General features: G+C 39.8%; 1 protein-coding gene across 2 annotated transcripts in view; it reads right to left on the bottom strand.

Moving 5' to 3' along the window:
* Nucleotides 1-856: 856 nt before the first annotated feature.
* The window catches only part of LOC135091655 (ral GTPase-activating protein subunit alpha-2-like), a 34,357-nt gene continuing 14,756 nt past the window's right edge, over nt 857-20,457 (bottom strand). The window contains exons 24-39 of one of the 2 annotated variants that reach the window (XM_063989469.1): nt 20,064-20,114; nt 18,785-18,892; nt 18,221-18,400; nt 17,510-17,701; nt 16,554-16,808; nt 15,768-15,953; nt 15,227-15,436; nt 14,409-14,590; nt 13,825-13,999; nt 13,542-13,643; nt 13,052-13,234; nt 12,520-12,678; nt 11,980-12,107; nt 11,315-11,451; nt 10,263-10,433; nt 857-8,683 (exon numbers count right to left, since the gene is read on the bottom strand). In XM_063989469.1, the coding sequence (XP_063845539.1) occupies nt 8,466-8,683; nt 10,263-10,433; nt 11,315-11,451; nt 11,980-12,107; nt 12,520-12,678; nt 13,052-13,234; nt 13,542-13,643; nt 13,825-13,999; nt 14,409-14,590; nt 15,227-15,436; nt 15,768-15,953; nt 16,554-16,808; nt 17,510-17,701; nt 18,221-18,400; nt 18,785-18,892; nt 20,064-20,114 (2,637 nt within the window). In that variant the 3' untranslated portion in view covers nt 857-8,465. Of the gene's footprint in view, nt 8,684-10,262; nt 10,434-11,314; nt 11,452-11,979; nt 12,108-12,519; nt 12,679-13,051; nt 13,235-13,541; nt 13,644-13,824; nt 14,000-14,408; nt 14,591-15,226; nt 15,437-15,767; nt 15,954-16,553; nt 16,809-17,509; nt 17,702-18,220; nt 18,401-18,784; nt 18,899-20,063; nt 20,115-20,457 lie in introns of both variants that reach the window. The other variant, XM_063989470.1, reaches the window with a different exon arrangement.

The following is a 20,457-nucleotide window of genomic DNA, read 5'->3' as shown; positions in this document are numbered from 1 at the left end:
GGCATGGGTCAGTTAGTGTTCTCTGGGTGAGGCGAAGGTCACAACACTTCACAACACTGTGGCTCCTGTTGCTGGGTCACGCCTCCTCACAACACAATAGGTCAACTCCACTCACCGGAATTATATCATGGTCTGAACAGAACTCAATAATAATAATAATAATAATAATAATAATAATAATAATAATAATAATAAATAACAATAACAACACCAGCAAGCTGCTTCTCATTATTTTAGCACCAAATATTTCACTTTTTCACTTGCAATTTTTTCTGTAACTAACAAGGTACCTATGTCTGTGGCTTGAATGAACACTTCAGGTACAGACATACCTCTGCATCAGACAGTAAAAATCCTAAAAAAAAAAAAAAAAAAAAAAAAAAATATATATATATATATATATATATATATATATATATATATATATATATATATATATATATATATATATATATATATATATATATATATATATATATATATATATATATATATATATATATATATATATATATATATATATATATATATATATATATATATATATATATAATGTCCTATGAAGAGAATGAAAGGGTGAAAAAGACTTATGCAGCAGTGTCCAATACAGACTGTTTCATGCACTGAGCTAAAGAAGAGGTGAGATTACTTATTCAGACAACTGTGTCCTCTGAGCAACTCTCTCACTGGTCCTCCTTCACTCCAGCTGGCTGAGACATGACTGTGATGCAGCCAGGACAATGTAAGCTTGAAATTATGGAGATTTAATGAACATATAGTTTAAATTATAAAGATGTAATGACGGTTTGTTTCTCTTGTAATACTGAACTGACGTGTGGATGAAATTCTTAAAATAAAAAATGAAGGTGAATTTTCTTGCAAAGCCAAAATTGTGTATGACTGAAATTTATGAAGATACAAGAAAGATATTTAAGTTGTGAAAGTGCACATATATTTTTTCATGCCTGATTGTTCATAATTATTTCTGGGAAAAAAAAGGTGTTCAATTGCAAACCTCAACCAAGGGTATGTCATCTTTGCACCTGTAATAATAATAATAATAATAATAATAATAATAATAATAATAATGTTACAATAGCCACTGGGATTTGAACCTTTGCTGAGACATCAGAAAGTAACAACAACAACAACAACAATAATAATAATAATAATAATAATAATAATAATAATAATAATAATAATAATAATAATAATAAGTCCAGATGATCCACAATTATGTAGGAACCACCACACTGCGGCACATTACATATATACAATCACCGTCACCTTTTAGTAATTAAATATAAAGAACATGGAGGTTTGAATTAATGATAACTGAGGTAATAAAATGAAACAGACACACCAATCCTGCTCAAATAACAATCAACACTATTTTATTTTCTCTTTTTTCTCTCTCTCTCTTTCTCTCTATCTCTCTCTCTCTCTTTAAATTATGAGTATATTCGGTAATCTTGTAACCTTAAACTCTGCTAAATGTGATGAATACTCTGACCACTGTTTACATTTTGCAAGTTCAGAGATTATTGTTTTTTTCTCTATCTTTATTTTTTTTTTTATTTTCTATGGTGCTTATTTCTCCTTGACTGCATGAATAACTAGTGGCAGTAAAGAATATATCATGTGTGTATCGTTAGCGTCTCCAACAAGGCTGTACTTGAATAGTTAACGTATACTTGATAATGTACAAACTTCTAACAACACTAATCCGTAAGAATAAAATGGGTAATATACGACCGGAGCGTGAAACAAGGCATCTTTCAGTGGTGGTGTGAGAATTTGTAATGTACTCGTATTTGCAAGTTCTGGCCATGAACTTTTTACCTTACCCATTTCCAGATAAGGAGTTTTAGCATGTCATTATGATCTTGTGTGTTAGGTTAGGTTAGGTTCAGTTAGATAGATTTGACACCCCAGCCTAAAATTATCTAACTTAAATGTTACCCCAATTAATGTTATGGTAATGTTAGGTTAGGTAAAGATAAGTTTGGTGAGATTAGATTCAGTAACCTAGCTTAACCTAAACTAACCCAAAATTAGCTAGGGTAATATTAAATTAGATTATGTAAGGCTATATCAGGATAAGTATGGTTTAATTAGATTAGGTAATCCAACCTAACTTAACTAACCTAACTAAATGTAAGTTAACCTAACCTATCCCAGAGAAGCTAGAATGGATGATCTTCAGGTAAACCTAACTATAAAATTCAGTCACCTAATTATTTTGTTGAGAAAATAACTCTGATATCACACATATTCCTCATTTGGGCATGGGAGGAGTAAGCTATTCATGGGGATGGCTTAAAATCACATTATATCTTCTCATACCAGTGTAAAAGACTCCTATACAGCACATAATGAATAACATAAGTACAAGTCTCCCTTCCCCTCAGAAAACACAGAGCCAGGAGACAACAAAGTGTTGAGCTGAGGGCACAGAAAGAACCTACCAAGAACCTTTCCTTCCATGAGCAGCTTCAAGTGTTACTGAGAACCAATGTTGCTCTCAAAAGTTCACCTCGCCCTGAGTAGTGATGGGACCTTGGCTCATATTCTTAAATGCTTTGTTCTCCCATCACAACTATTTTCAAAGGCCACAGGGATGATTTGTCAGGTTCTTATGTTTTCTTTCTATTGATGATGCATGATCATCAGAACCACCAAAACTTCCATTACAGTCTGTTGAAAGTAGTTGAGATAAGATGACAATCATTTAAGAATACAGTCCTATGAACTTCCATGGAAATACACACCAGGAAATGAGAAAAAATAAATAAAATAGGTAATCAGACTGGACTAGCAGCAGCTCAAGACATGCATTGCCCAAGGAAGGAATAGTATCACAGAATATTGAGGATGTGCACAAGACCTCCGTCCTAAGTCCTGGGGTGAAACTAGCAAGACATGGCAATAAGGGAGCAGAAGCAGATCACACTAAACTCCTTAAGAGATGAAACTGCATAAGAGGCTTCCACATGTACAGGCTTAAACCAAACACGCAATGATGAATTGTCACAGTCACCCACCATGATAATCACAAACTTGAGTCTATCCTCATGGTGTGATGAATTAATGAATGCTTCTCACAAGTTAACTCCAAACAAGAGTCTGTCCTTTGTTATACAATCTCAACACATGGTAGTTTACAATTTTTTCATCCAGCAATTTGTGCTAATTTCTGCTTCAAAAAAATGTTAATTCCATCCTCTGCATTTCTTCAATAAACTTTTACTGAGATTTTTTTTGGACCTGAATAATTTGAAAATGTTTGTATATTTGTAAGGCCAAACATTTCACCACAACAAAACTTATGCTCTTCTGTTTCTAAGGTGAACAAATACAAATGGCAGCCTGATTCCAAGCCTTGCATGACACATTCTGGGGACCCAAAGCTGGACCATCAGGGTTATGCTAGACTTTCACACAGCACTCCATCTTGTACTCCATCAGATCAATGGTAACATCAGAGGGACACAGAAAAGAAGGGAAAATATTCTGTGGTCATATAACAAGTGAATAGATGTACTTAGTGTCCACATGACAAGCAGATCATTGTGTGTCTAACTACAAGTGACACATCTATAAAAACAAAACATATCAACAGGTGTCAGGTAATATTACAACATTACACTCAGTCTCTTTCTGGCACACAAAATTACACACATTTTTCTGGCAAGTAACATTGCATACTTCATTGCTATGTATGTTGTTATCACCACTATAAGGTATGAGGTTGTACATGGCAGTTAAATTAGTTGAAATAACAATAAACAGTATTAATAGTAATGTATATGACAATGATACAATGAGAGCATGAAGAAAAATCAAATGTGAGTGAGTGAAAATCCATATAGGAGAGAAAAACCACTTAGAAGATGCAATGGAATAACTTAATCCATAAGTAAAAACAGATGTTAGCAGAGGCAAGAAAGGAGTGTTGGGACAGGGAGAGGTGGAGGCTCTCCTGTTGGGAGAGAGGTGTTTCAGAGAGATTAACAGGTGGATATTACACAATGCTACTTATTAGAACAGTATAGTTTTGTCTGCCATAGTGAGATGAGTGTAATGGTGCAACAATACCACATCTGACTGGTACATGCTGTCAGAGGGACTTAAAGCTGTTGTTGTGTGGTGGTAACTCCAGGCTGTGCTGCACGGCTGGCCGGCGGCAGCACTGCTACGTGCTGCATGACGTCACTACCAGGTGATTCATTAGTTTTAATTTAAATAATATTAAAGCTACGGTAAATCAACGTATTACTTAATATAAGATTTTAATCATCCCCATAAAACTGCTTAGAAATAACCACCAGTAATTAATCTAGTGTTAAGTAAAATAAATACTTAAAATTAACTTAAAATACTGAGAACACATGCACCATCAACCTCATCTACTTGTGTCTAATAGTTTCTGCAATCTAAGTACAACTATAAACTCATTATAACATAACTATTGGATCACATGAGCTCAGCCAAGCCAGACACCTCCAAGGTGCTGTGTTAGGTTAGGCTAGGGGCTTGCAGGGCCAAGGACAATGACACGCTCACAGGAAGGAGCCTAATGAAGGTTTACATTTATAAACACCTTTTAGATTCCCCATGTAAGCAGAAACTATCCTCACAGAGGTGACTCTCTCCATCTACTGGCACCACACGAGTATTGTGGAGGAAGATGTACAAGAAAGGGCACAATATTCAAGATATAATCAGTACCTAAGGACTGCTAGGTGACAAACACAAGGCTATGTAGCAACTGCCCTTCCATTTTGTCCTGCCAAGATTAAATCTGGAACCTCTAAGGTATGAGCTACATCACATTAGGTAGTGTAATCTAACCTCACCTAAAAATATCTGGGTTGGCTGATCTTCACGTGGTTCTATCAAATCAGGTAACTCAATTGGCCTAAAATGATGCTCCCTCTTCGACCACAGGGCTGGGGATCAACAAATAAGAGACCCTGGTGCTGAACTACACAACAACCTGGGCATTAGCCAATCATTCGCTTCAAAGAGCTACAGAACCTGCCGCAACAAAGGGACGCCAGCCTCCGGACCGCTCTCCACTATGTTTATATTACTAAATTCCTAGAAAAATTAAACCACCTCACTTAAATTAATAATTCTGGTATATATATATATATATATATATATATATATATATATATATATATATATATATATATATATATATATATATATATATATATTATGATCTCACTACTTAATAAAACTATAACAAAAATTAACAAAAATATATAAAGTAATAGAAAACATAATCATATTTTCAAGATCTGAGGAGCATAATCCACAACACCCTTGGTCTATACACAACACAATTAGTTGCACATACACAAACTGATCTGAGACTAAACCTGCAGCCACCATCTGTGCAAACTGTATCTATGGAATACTTGTATCTCTCAGAAGGTTAATTAAGCCTCACTACTGTAGCTTGAGAGGACTGACTGACAGCAGTACTTGAAGCAGATCAAATGCATCCCACACTGCAGCAAGTTGTGTAAGACATGTGAGTGGGAGGTGGTGGTGAAAGAAGCAAGGGATGAACCAAGAGTACTGTTTTTCACTAACATTTCAGCCACATACTGAAGAAGGCAACAGCTGAAGTGTAAGACATAAAATGCTTCTACTTCATCCTAAGTCTTCCCTCACCCACACATTCCAATCATGGCAGCAAGTCTTTGGTTGGATTGAACTATGTTTACAAACTTTACCGAGTGATGCTGAAGTACTACCGAATGTGTACCTGTTTTTACCGCATACAAACAGACAGAAAGACTGACATGCACACAAACATATGTGATTACCAGAAGTGGCTTGACTGAGTTGGCTGGCAGAATGCGATTATTTGTGAAGCAACAAGATGCACCTACTGAAAAGATGACGACAGATTACAGTTGTGCTATTTGAGAGTCTTCACGCATCAAACTTTGTGCTCTAAGATTTGGGAACATCAGGAGGAGGAGGAGGAGGAGGAGGAGGAGGAGGAGGAGGAGGAGGAGGAGGAGGAGGAGGAGGAGGTAAGGAAAGCTGAGAATCTATGTCAAAAGTATCTCATAATACACTCTTCATTTTGGGAGAATTTGTAATGTAGTGTAAAAATCAGTTAATATTATATAGTATGTATGTATGTATGTATGTATATACATATATATACAATATATATATATATATATATATATATATATATATATATATATATATATATATATATATATATATATATATATATATATATACAAACAGAGATGAAAGGCTTATATACTTATATGGGAACTGACCCCTTCACTCTGAGGCCTCTCATTGGTACAGAAAACACTGTGCAAAATACAAGCTACACAGATGTTGAGTCTTAGCAAAACACACTTAAAGGTACGGTCTGTGTTAAGAGATACAGGAGAACCCAAGTCTCTCATGCAACTTAGATTAATAACGCGATTCATCCACAGTGAGAAAGTACATAAGGCATCCTATTAACATGTGGGTCTCTGCACATGCCGAGCAAGACTTCACAGCAAGAGCAATTTACATTTTTGAGACTTTGTGAAGGAACAACGACAGATTTTGTGCCTTCTGAGGAAATGGTCTTAAGGGACACCTCAGTTTCAGGGATCCTTGCAACTCCCTTAATCTTTCCTGTTGTTGTGATTTAATTTTCTATGGAGGTTTCATTCTTCCTCACCTCTTCATGAAAGGTGGGCATGTAAAAACCTATGATTTTGTGCCCTCTTAAAAAATAACATAATGGACACCTCAGTTTCAGCCTCCAGGGATCCTTGCAACTCCCTTTCTTAGTCTTTTCTGTGATATAGCTGGGCTTGCTTCATTCCCCCTCACCTGTTCATGAAAGGTAAGCATGGAACGGCCTATGAGTCTGTGCCCTCAAAGGAAACTATTGAGGGACACCTTAATACAAGCCTCCAGACACCCTTGCAACTCCCTCTTCCTACTGTGATTGAATTTTCTAGGCTTGTTACATCCTTCCTCACTTGTCCATGCAAGGTACACTTAAGTTACTATGTTATGGAAGCATGTACAAGACTGTAAATAAGCTATGTGTACAATAACACCTTTCTTACTGAGAGTTTTAAAGTGTCCTCCATATAATGATGCATGTATGTAGTGGTATAGCAATAACTTTAGGTATGTACATAAGCAAAACTCTGCTCATCCTCACCTAGAATCACAAAGGCATTAGAACTGATTGGTGTACTGATGCACCTCGCAGACTCCTTCAGTATTGCATAGAGTAATACTACCCGACCAAGACAGTGAGGTCCACATTCTTAATCCTCTCAAGCTCTAATCGGGACTAATTTCAAAGGCTGCAGAGAGGATTAGTCATGACATTTTCCCATGACATTTTTCCATGATCCTGAATTTTTGCTAAACTATCACTAGAATCACCAAAAACACCTGAAAACTGATGCTAATTTCCATTACACCCTATTAAAAATAGTCAAGATAAGACAATGAAGCACTTGAGAATGTGGACCTTATAGTTGCATGCTTATCCCTACCACAAGGAGAGAAGAGTGACTACCTCAAGTTAATATAGCAACTTGATGTTATATGCTTTAGACAGAATTAGTGGTACAGAGTAAAACAGAATGAAATAGCAGTTCACCTCATCACATGTTTCAGTGACAGATTTCTTCAAGATTAGAAGGTCCCACTGTTTTATCCTGCAATTTCTCTACCACTAACCCCATCTGTCTCATCTGTCACTATAGGCTTTAGTTATTGGCTTGGCAAATGGCAGCATAACATCAGCGTGTAGAATATCATAAGTGTGTCCAGCAGATTTTGGCCACTACATGCTGAGGCAGAGGAGGAATGAGTCTTTCATACTGCGTCACACTACAGCTAGTCTGAGCCATGGGAGCTTGAGTCTGCTTCCTTAACACTGTGATGTCTGATGCATGTCTGTGATGGGGATAATTATTATCACAAGCAAACCAAGATATATATATATGTGTGTGTATATATTATATACACACAATATTTGTGTATATAAGTATATATACACAAATAGGTGGGAAATAAATTGTATTGCATTTCCTGGCAGTAAGACCGACCTTCACCACAGGCTCTTGGACTCTGACGCCACCTTTGGATAATCTAGAAATTGAGTTTCCTATAAGATTTATAAATATTCCACAATGATATTTTTGGTGTCTAAATACATGGCTTGATGAGCATGCCACTTTCTGGACATTCATCTGAGTTTGCTACAGAATTCCCTAAATACTCCACAGATTAATGTTCTTGGTGAAAATGTTGCAGTCACCATGAATGAACCCTCCCAGAGCACCAGAATTCCACCAGAAACCCAGCAGAGCCTCACCAGTACCTCACCAGCACCTCTTAGTGTCTGTGTGATACGTGCCAAAGGGGAACCCACACGTGCACACCGCCCAGGCGCACTGTTACTTATTCCTCTGAGCTGTGTGTTGTGCGCTGCTGTCCTTGGGCCTCCTGGGGGGTGGCATGGGGCTTTCCGGTGGGGTGGTGGCGGCGGTGGTAACCCCAGCTGAGGCTACCGAGGATGAGGACTTGCGGGTGTTCTTGAAGGAGAGCTTCTTGTTCCCTCGAGGAGATGATCCAGTGTCTTCATTACTATTCATGTGATCCATCAGTAACACACCTTAAGGGAGATAAAGTAATGTTAGTAATAATAATTATATTTTTTAATGCTTGGAAGCACAGACATCTCAGCATAAGAATAGTAGCAACAAAACAAAAAAAACAGTAATAAATGAGAACTATCTGCCAACTCTATTATATTCCAAAAGATAATGCTAAGATAAAATGGAGAGAAAACACTTTGTTGGTGAGGTGAAAATGGAAGCAGGTTATAAAAGGGGCATAAAACATAACCACAGCTGTTTTGGTCATGTTTGGGAAATTATTACTTGTATTGGGTCTCTGGATAGGTTGCTGTCACTCCAGTATCATATGCATGTCCAAAAAAGTAAAACTGTAATGTGTTACGAAATGTGCTTCAAGGATACCATCATGTGGGGTCAGGCACACTTCTCACATCCACACCTCAAAACATTATGATGCCACCAGTGTGAGGAAAAACAGTTAGGTGATGAATACATTAATAAAGAAGAACCATCATGTCAGCATGGCATAATTCTCGCTCCTAGTCAACATGCGAGAACTCTGAAAAACCAGTGAGTAGAAGCTGCAAACTTGATGCACACAAACACATACGCACATGCGCGCGCACACACACACACACACACACACACACACACACACACACACAGACACACACACACACACACACACACACATGCGCGCGCACGTGTGCACACAAACTCGCATCTTCATACGCACTCTAGAACCTGTACAAAGCAAGTAAGTCACATGCCACCAATACTAACACCTGTCCAGCGCCTGGCACGAGTGACACTCCTCGTGGCTTATGTTATTGTTGCTCTTTTCTTGGGGTGGAGTGAGGGGGGGCCCTTTAGTACCTGTGGAGTGGTGACGCTTGCCCCCCAGCATCTGACGCACCCCTGTGTGTCGCCAGCGGTCAATATATAGCACCTGCATACTTACTCTGACCCTTCCCACTTATTGCTATTGTTTGAATAATGAAGAGAGTCGTGTGAACCTTCAGTCAGTTAAATAATTCCTGAGGTGTCAATGTGTCACAACTTATAAAGGGGCGGCAGAGTTAGCTACAAATGGTAAGTATTCCAGTGAATGCAATAGTTTCTTAATGGTGGCTTGAAGCTAAAATGCTACTCTCCACAAGTATTATCACATCATTGCTGAGTGATAAAATGGATAGTGCACACTGAGGGAAGGGACAGTTTTCTTTCTTAACATTGCAGAAATTCTTATCAACTAGTCACTGTCAAAGTATGAGGGATACTAAAATGTACCATGCACTACATTCACTGTGCCTTAATGGGATGACTGATGAATTTGCCTAGTAGTAGCATAACTCATGAATTTCTATTGTTGTAAACTAACAAAGTATGCATTCCCACAAACCAGTTTCTACATGACCAGTGCCTTCCTGCACAGGCAAGTTTTAAAATTCACACTGGTCTTCGGAGGAACATATGTATCTAATTCTTATGGAGTGGCTAACACTAACAGGCATATGTCACCAATATTTCTACATCCATCCTTTGTCCTTGTTTTGAATGTGAGTCTGTATGATGATAACTAATCACCATGTTACAAATTCACTTCCTACTCACTTCTGGCTTTCTCCCGTAGGTGGTGCTGTTCCCCGGTGGAGTAGCTGGTGGGGCGGGTGAGTGGGGGTCGCTGTGGGGGGCCGGGGGGCAGCTGCGGGCCATCCAGGAGTGCCGCAGCCAGGCCAGTGCTGCCCGAGTTGGCATCAAACACCCTTGAGGAGAAAGATGTCCCTGGGAAGAGAGGACATGTGATGCCTCAAACTCTCCCTTTCAGTCTCACATGCCAAGGCCCATTTTCTCCGCACAAAGGGAGGACGACTTAAACAAATAAAATGTAAAGAAAAGTTGGAAATCATTTTGCTCCTTGAATGAACACAAATTAAGGATTCCACAAAGCTTCTCTACTGCTACAACTTTCAGAGCAAAGAATTTCACTCAACACATCCATAAACTGTTTGGCCCTAAATTTCTTTTCCTCTACATTCATTCTTTTGCTCAACTTTACAAATTTTCACAATACAGCTTAATTCTCAGAGCTTTCAAAAATCCCTCAAGTTTTTTTGCATCCTTCAGTTGTCTTCAGCCTTCAAATTTATTACTTAAGCCTATCAATCCCTCGGACTATTTTGTACTCCTGTTCCTATATTATCCCAATGGATTATTTTGTTCTGTAAGAGGACATTCACTAGGAACCACCCCAGTGCAGCACACACCTCCACCAGCCAATCATTACACTGAGCACAAATGTTCCTCATGTGCCCACAACTAAATTTTTTCTTTCACTACCCAAGACTACATTGCCAAGCTGAAATAAAAAGTTAATGCAGCTTATGAGTATACAACTAAACATCAAAATCAGTAAGAAAAATATTCTAACAAAACATAACAAGGCAATTCAACTTTTCACTCTTCTCTTCTCTCCTTATTGCAAAAAAGGAAATAATCTTAACATAAAATATAAAACAAACAAACTTAAACACAAAAGCACACTCAGGCAACAAATAAATAAAGAAATACCAGGTTAGTGGCTTACTCCTGCTCACCTGTGCTCAGCAAGGTAAGAGCAGGGGAGTGAGGCAGAAGGGAGGGAGAGGAGGGGACACTCAACTCACCAGAGGCACGAGTGGGTCCCGATGCGAAGGTTGTGGGAAACACGGGGCAGTACACGGAGGAGATGAACGCCTCGAAGGTGGTGGCCTCACTGTACTGCTCAATGATGGTGTTGAGAGCTCGGGCACGCTCCTCATAGCTGGGGGGAGTAATGTGGGTTAACTGTGGTAATGCATGAGTGGCAGTGTCTCCCTCTCTGTGATTCTAGTATGGTTAGGATGATGATGTTTTGTTTCCCTGACATGATTTTCTTCACTACTGTTCATGTGACCCATCAGTTTGTTTACTGTGGTTAGAGGGTGAGCAATGCTGTGGCTAATAATGTGTGATGTCTCCTCTTCTTCATGATTCTATTATGTTTAACCTGGCTGACAAGTTGTGTTTTGTTCCTGGCTTGTTTATTATGGTTGGATCACTTTCTTATATTTTTGGGTATTGCTCACTGGTAATCATTTCAGCCTTTCACATGATTTAATATTATTCTCAGTTTTTCTCCAAACTCGATTGCAAGAACAAAATAAATGGCTGGACAAAATGCTGAAAATCCTGAAAATCCCTACAAGTTGAAATAATCAGGACAAATTACAAAACCCAAATAAGAATGACAATAAGTGACGGGAGTGACGATTGTAATTCTGCCTCAACACGCATCATTCTGAATCCTCACAAGTTCTGGTAGAGTGCAAGGCGGCTCCTCTTGGCCCTGGAGGCATTGACAGCTGTGGAGCGGACCAGGCCAGGCAGCACCTTGTGGGCCACAATGGCTCCATCAAACAGTGGGCCAAAGAATGGTACCTAAAGGAGGAACATTTGTTAAGGAAGGGATGGAGTGATGTTTTGGTGTTATAACAATGAAGATAACAAGAGATCATTGGGATTAATCTTGGTTGATACTGGGTCATTTAGCTTTTCAATTAGCGATGGAAAGGGGCAGTGTCAGAAAGAGGATAAGAGCAGTATGTACTCAGAAGACTGGGGATGGAGGCAGCTGGAAGAAGACCTGGAGATAGTGTGAGGAGGAAGACATGACAAGGATGAACACCATGGAAGAGATCATCTAAAATAAAAAAAATAATAATAATAATTAATTAATTAATTAATTAATTAATTAAAAAAAAACTCATAAACCATCAAACCACAAAGAAAAATGAGGATGTTAAGTGAGATGATAATGATGATGATGGTGATGGTGAAAAATGGCACACACCTCAGACTTAGTGGAGATCTGTATCCTGTAGAGTCTGTTGGGGAGCGGGTAGATGACAATGAGGACATCACAGAACTCGGTGGGAATGATGCCGCGCCAGTAGTCCCTCGTGTGTTCCGACCACACTATGTGCACCTCATCGTTGCCAAGGTGGCGAGTCTGTCAGGGTGTGCAGGGAAAGAGAAGCAAATCATTATTACTGCTATTCTTACTTTCTTCCATATTGCTATTTTCTTGCATATTATCATTTTCTTGCTCTCCACTGTATCACCAATTATCACTTTCAATAATAAGGCTTCTTGTAGAAATATACAAAAAGGCAAATTTATGCCCCTCAAACCTAAAATTCCTGATCTAGTACATGAACAAGAAATGATAACAAATCAAAATATAAGTGCATAATACTAACTGGCACCTAAGTAGTCCTTGGTCAATACCATTCTTCCATGAAAAAAAAAAAAAAAAAAAAAAAACATCCATGATTACAGTCAATAAACACATGGGGGACAAATGCATGGCCCTCTGTCCTCACCTTCTGCAGCATGCTCTGCTCTGAGAAGGAAGGCATGCGGGTGGAAACGTGAAACACCACCTCGGTCAGGGACGTGGCATAGTAAGGTGCCGTCTCTCCTGTAGAGCCGTTGCGCTGCAGACCACCGAGGAAGCCTGTGTGTGTGGCCAACTCCACCTCCCATCCCAGGCCTCCCACAAACTCCTGTAAGGATTACAAGATTGAGTGAGTCTCCATTACTTTATCTATACCTCTAATGTGATCTATCTATCTAAAAATCATGCTGGAAATCCCACACAGGTTGGCCCACACAAAGCACCACACACTCACGCACATCATTCACACTCTTAGCCCCGTCAGCTCTTGGAAGACAAGGATGGTCTTGTTGACCACCCTACTACACTGTATGCCTAAGCTCCTGGGATGTAGTAGGATGGTCCAGTATAATAAATATATAAAAAACTATCAGTCTCATGACAAAAGTTCCACTGAGATGCACACATTCTCTCACCTCAAAGCCAGCTGAGCCTCCACTGTTACTCAGGATGGACATTTTATCCTCCTGTCCCTCAGCCACATAGATCACTGCCATCTTGTGTGTTTCCCGGCATTTCTGCAACAAATAGTTGAACCACTGGTTATGTGTCCTGACTAGGTAACTAGGATATGGTCATTCACTTCCTATCAGTTTCTCAGTTCATATCGTTCTTCAAATAAAATTTTCTGTATTCTACTTTAACATTACTGGTTATCATATCCTCATCAAACACCTAAGATCTTTCCCATCTCTTCACCTGATTGTCAAGGTTCTTCAGTTCCCGCAGAAGTTTGTCATTCTTCTTGAGAGTAAAGATGGACTGCCGTTTCTCCCACGAGCCAAGGCCAAGCTGGTCAAACAGAAGGCGGCCCAACTGGAAGGCTGACCTGGACTCCACAGGGGCTGGACAGTGGGAGCTGGGGCAGACCATGCTGTGGAGGGAACACAACTTTGAGTTACGGCACTACAACAGTCTTATGGTGCTGAGGTTACAACCACTACATCTGCCTCGACCTAGAAAATTATCACACTAGGAAATACTATAAAGAAGAGATTAAGTAACCTTTATGTGCTTGTCTCTTACCTTTAGAGCTTAGGAAATATTAGAAAGAAAAGACTAAGTCCACGTAGACTGTCAAATGTCAGTCCCTCCCACTCTGGCTAAGGTTATGAGCACCTCTGTCCCTAACAAGAAAATTACCACACTAGAAAATACAATAAAGCAGTCTATAAATATGTGCTCCTTAATTTTAGAACTTGGCAAATATTAGAAAGAAAAGATCAGTGAGTCTTTGTAAACCCTCAGATGTCAGTCGTTCCCACTCACTACACTTGACTCACTTTGGGTCAATGGAGTGCCTAGTGAAGAAGTCACTCTCCACATTGCGCTGGTTCAGGATGGAGGAGATGGCGTCATGCTGTGCCTCGATGGGCAGGGTGAGTGGCGGACCCATGGCCTCATTCAGCGCATGGCCAAACTGTTCCAGCACCTCAGGACTCGTGTAGCCAATGTAACTCAGCAGCTGTGTGGAGGAGGAAGGTCAAGTATGATTTTGAAAAGACACATGAAATACTCTGATACGTATGGCATATTTTTTTTTACTGGGAGGGAGGAGATTAAAAATAGAATTTTGAAAATATTACTACTTTGACATATACAACATATCTTACTTTTTATTAGAAGATGCATGGTAACTCTGCAGATGGGATGGAAGGGAGAGAGTCTTGCAGGGTACCAACAATAAGAGATAAGTGAACATCATGGATAAGAAAGCAGAAGGACGATGAAGATACAACTTAAGATAAAATATAAAGATGAAGACTATAACTTAAAAGAAATAAAAAGCAGAAGTGGACCATTCAAGGGGTGGACGAATAACAGATTAGAGCAGTGATTTGCAAATTGTATGACATGACTATTGCCAAAGTGCACCACCCAATTTTCCTAGACAGGTATGTGTTCTTAAATCTATGCCTTTTGGATCTGCACTACACTGACTATAGAGTTGATGTGCCATCAAAATGTACCTTTAGAGCACCACTAAGCAAGAAAGTTTGACAAGCACTGGATTAGAGCATCATGGCAACAAAGGAACAATACAAGACAGCAAGGCAGTCAAGAAGTATTGCTCAGCTGGCAGAAAACATGACCCACTCACATCGTCCAGGTTGTCGAGGTCTTCTGCTGAGTCCTCATGGGTGGGCAGCACACCAGGGGGGCGGTGACGCAAGGTGTGGCGTGGTGGGGACGTCACCACCAATGAGGAGGACATGGTGTCATCCCGGCTGGCGTCCAGGCCTGTGGCAAGGCTGAATGGCACCCCCAGACCCATGGGGGAAGGGATGGCACCAGTCTGGAAGTTCGTGGTCTGGAAGGATAAGATTCATTAACATTATGCTTTACTTATTGTAGCATCAAAACACACTACTGCTGCCTTGGAAAATCAAGCAGGTTTTAGATATTCTTTATATACATTTAGCAACATAAAATTGGTAGACATGTCTTAGTCAGTCATTGATATTCTGTGTTGATGCAATTAAGTAAAAATGGTAAAGACAAGAGTACTAATGTAATACCCCAATCACACCTTCCTTGACACACACATACATACACACACACACACACACACACACACACACACACACACACACAAAACACAGTCAATCATTTCCATGTAGCATTAACAGACTGTAACTCACAACAGAGGTGATGGTGGCCTGTTGCTGCTGGGTCATCTGTGTCTGTGTGGGTTGGTGCGGGGAGTGGGGCGGGTGAGGGGGGTGTTTCAGGTTGGGCTGCTCCTGCACACACTCATCAGGTGGGGCGTACAGCAGCGAGGCATCCCAGGAGAACTTCCCTGACAAGTCCCGCAGAATGAGTCTCACCTGCAAAGGGAGGGAATGAAAATGTTTAGTTTCTATTGTGACATTAGTTTATCTATATAACAGGGTAGCAATCCCACACAGGATGGCTCCTGTTTACAAGAAGTAATACAGAGAAAAGGGTTCCTAGCCCCTCACTCCATCTTTTTTAGTTGCCTCTTACAGCATGCAGGGAGTACAGTGGCAGTTTTCTTACCTTTGGCCAACAAATTTTAAAGCAAAGGTGATCAGAAAAAACTGAATGTCACATCAGAAGATTAAATATCACATTAACATTAACATTAAATATGTTCCAACATTAGATATATGTATAACCTTGTTAAACAAAACAAACACATTAATATGAAACCAAGAGGAAAGCAAGGTAATGAATCAAGAAAAGCTTGTATATTCCATCAAGCTGGTCAATTTTTTACTTGATGTATGACCTTTTATCTATCTAATGCTATTTATTTATTTTTTATGTATGAGGAATACTAGCCAAGGGGAATAAAATTCATAAAAAAAAAAATAAAAAAAAGACCCACAGAGGTGCCAGTCCCTTAAACTTAATCAATTCCTCCCTACAAGAGGAGACCAGGAGTTCCAGGCCACAAAACGCACCTCAGAATTTGGAGTCTTGAAACCCACAGTGGCAGCTCCCCCAGGCACCTGCAGGGCTGGGAGCTGCACCAGGGACAGGAGACATGACTGGTTGAGAGCAAACAGCTGGACGTGGGGCGACAGGAACACCTCAGAGGAGAGTTCATCACTGGAGAGTCCTGGCACATCATCTCCCTCCACCACCAGGGAGGAGAGTCGCTGGGCTCCCACACCCAGGGGGAAGTGCCACAGGTGGTTCATGATGTGGCTGGTGATCTAAGGCACACCAAAGTTTGTTAAAGGATGCACTAAACATTTCCTACAATCTGAACTTGTTAATCTTATATACAAGTTGGAATGTTTGTCAATAAAATTGTGAATATGAATGACTTTTTCTTTTTTCCAGGAATCACTTGTAATCAGAACACCATGTTTGTTTTGCTTATTCTTTGTAATCATTTATCAATATCATGGACTGCAGTATTTTGATTAAGTAAAACTACTATGATATTGTCTTGTTCTTGATTATATGAACAGATATCTGTGTGATGACTATATTGTAACCACTTTACTATTGTGTATGTCTCAGCAACTCCCCTTTATACATGCGTGCCCGGTAATGATCAACTGTCTTTACACAGGAGATGAGGTGGCTAAGGGCCACAGTAAGCATGAAAAGTTCCCCTAATTACAATTCACTAAAAGTTGTTATAAAAATAATCTTTAAGAAGTTAGCCAATTTAGTTTTGGATGTGTCTTGATATTCCTTCCTTGATTCTTAGCTCTATAGTTAAAAACTGATATCAAATCTAATCTAAAAACAGAAAATATCACCAAGCAAATAAAAGCTTATAACTGTATGGCTTAAAGCAGGTGCAAATTGCCCACAAAAATCAAGCTAATAATAGAGAACTCATCATAAGGAAAATCAAAACTTAAACTCAGCCTAAAAAGAAGCAATTTAAGCCTCCACTCACAGACTTGGCTGCCAGCTGGATGGTGGAGGTACAAGGCTGAGTGAAGGTGGATCGTTTAAGAGAGTCTCCCCTTGCAGTAGAGTCAAGAGTTCTGCTTGCTTCCTCCTTCACCTGAGCATCAAAGTCCAGCACCTCAATGTTGGGGGACCTGAAGTGGCCGTTCTTCTTCCCACTGGTTATGACGTGTAGCACCTGAGGGGGGCAGTCATGTTTTTTTTTTTTCATGTAGGAGGGACACCATTGCCTTCACTACCTATCACATTACACTAAATTGTAACATTCCAATACTTTTCTGAAAATTTTCTCAATGGTACTCCTTACTTCTATATTTTTTTATTTGATCTATCCTTTTAATCTTTATCTTATTCTGTCTTGAGGAGAAGTTAACAATTAATCTTTTTAGTTGTATCTTTGTCTTGTGCTTTAAAGGAACTCAGATTTTAACTTTTTCTTTCAGATTTTCACAATATATCCCTTCCTATTTCTGCATTTATCTCATCTTTCATGATCCTGTTCCAATCAGACTTATACTTCTTTATGTTTTACCTCCATATCAATATCCTTGAAAAAAATTTACCTTTATCAAACTTGTCAACATATTTATACCTTCTCCTTTTTCATCCCTACATATCCAGTTCTAGTTAATGTTAAATCCATGTATATACTTCCAATTTGTCACACTTCCTCTGCCTTGGTGCTCTGGTCCCTCACCTTGAAGACGTGTTGCAGGAGGGGCTTGCGGTCCTGTGCCGGTTGGATCAGGACCTGGTGAGGCATGCGCATCACCCACTCAGCCAGGCAGAAGAGGCACGACAGCACCAAGTGTTTGCCTTCAGCACTTCCAGTGAGGCTCTGGTCTGTCCCAATGGTCCCCAGCGTCTGGCACAACACCTGCACCAAAGGAGGGAATGACTGAAGATGTTTGGACTCCACACTAACTGTTGATTATCATCACTGTCAGTGTTCTGTTTAATGTCCTTATTTTTCCTATATTGCTAGATGGCTTATATGCCTCTCCTACTTTCTATGGTCAAAGACAAGATGTTCCTCTGTCACAGCTGACCAGTCAGTAAATCAATACCTTAATGCCATACATCCCTCACTTAATGTTTTCTCACCAGTCTCGCATTTTATTCTCAGCACAGAAGACAATCCCTTATTTTGAGACCAGACTAAAAGTGTCACCTTCCACACCAAAAGGTTCAGGAGTTGCCAAGTGCCAGTCAAGTGGCTTTATGCAGTGCCCTTATTTTCTTGTACAGATCAGCACCTCACCTGTATTATCCTGGCAGGGATGTCTGGGTAGTGTGTGAGGAAGGCTTCAGAGTGATCACAGAGGAGCAGCAGGAGGTCGGCAGCAACTTGACCCACCAGCCGTCCAATCTTGAGGTGATACAGACAAATTAGTTTGTGTTATGAATGGTTTGTCTGATTAATTACTACATGCAGGTGACAGTGAAAATTGTTCTGCCCCTGTGTTGTTCAGTTGTCATTCTAGTGTGGCTGGGTGTGTCATCAAGAGTATAATTAATTACTTACTATTAAATACAAACTATTCTACAAGTGTTGTGCTGTCCATGCACTGAAAGGTTGAGCTGTGTTGTGCTGTGTTGCGTTGAGATTATTTACAGCTTTTTATGTGTTGTATGTTAAGGGTTAAAACTTCAGCCACTTAATATCAGCTATTTCTTAATTGTTCTAGTACAATCAATATTTACACATCTATATTCTCCCTCTCACCACAAGGACATGTTACTTACCTACCAACTCATCAACTGTTATTCTATTTCATTATGAACATGCATTTCCTTGAACCCTGACTCTTAGTGCTCCAGATAACCAAGTAAAATTTCCCAAACATGCATCTGTATTAAAAATTGGATGAAGAAATATAAAAAAAATAATGTGTTAAGAAGAGAAGAGAAAGTGTAACCCACAGGATCATATTTAGCATATCTCATAAAGACAGAAAAATTTTACATCTCAACAAAGGAAGACAAAAACAACCCATACTCAGCATCTGTTGTGTCTATTCAAGGGCATTTTTTTCCAGGAACAGAGACTCACCTTTGCTGCACTCAGCACAGCCTTATCACAAAAACACTGAGTTCTACACAGATCCCTTGTGATAAGCAGAAGCAAGTGAAGTCCTGTGAAGTGAGTGCATGGCATTGCAATGTGGCAGCTACATCACACTGCCTCCCCAAGCCTTAGTGAACAAGCACAAATATCAACAAAGACAAAAAGAAGATCCTCAGTGACTTCCAGACTTGAGGATGTACACAGAGATAAGGACACTACCTTCACCCATCAAAACAAGAGTCCAGGAAACCATCTAGATATCAACAGCAGGGTGGAGAAAGAAGACCCTTGGTGACATAAAATTTGCAGCGATACACATACAAATATGACACTACTGCTGCCCATTCTAAGCATATAAGAAGCCCTGAAATCAATAGAAAGCCCCTGGATGTACGAGTAAGACAAGAGGGGGCACACGGACAGACAAGGGCACCACCACCACCACAACACGGCACATTAAGGCGGGCTGTACCTCGGTACTCTGGATGAAGTGCTTGGTGTGGTGCTGGGGAGGTACTGCCTGCTAGAATGCAAAATACTCATCAGTCTCACCATGCAGGGACAACAGCAGGGAATTGATTACTTGCCAATGGAGACAGGAGGCTATTAGGCCATTAGGGTTACACACAAACTCTCTGGATTATGCCACACACGTATGCGACTGTTAATAAGCAAAATAAGTAATAATGTAACTTACAGACTACTGTATGATGACAAATGGCTAACATTTCAAAAACTAATCAAACCACACAATTGACAGGCTACTTTCAAATGTTCACATAGCTACAAGGATAAAAATACTAACTACTTAACACCACAAAGAACAATACATCACATTACTAATAGTCTACCTCACAAAATGGCTA

This window comes from Scylla paramamosain, chromosome 38 (genome assembly GCF_035594125.1).
Source record: "Scylla paramamosain isolate STU-SP2022 chromosome 38, ASM3559412v1, whole genome shotgun sequence".
In the NCBI taxonomy this organism is placed as follows: Eukaryota; Metazoa; Arthropoda; class Malacostraca; order Decapoda; family Portunidae; genus Scylla; species Scylla paramamosain.
Note: the sequence above shows the minus strand (reverse complement) of the source record. Positions and strands in the feature narration are given on the sequence as shown.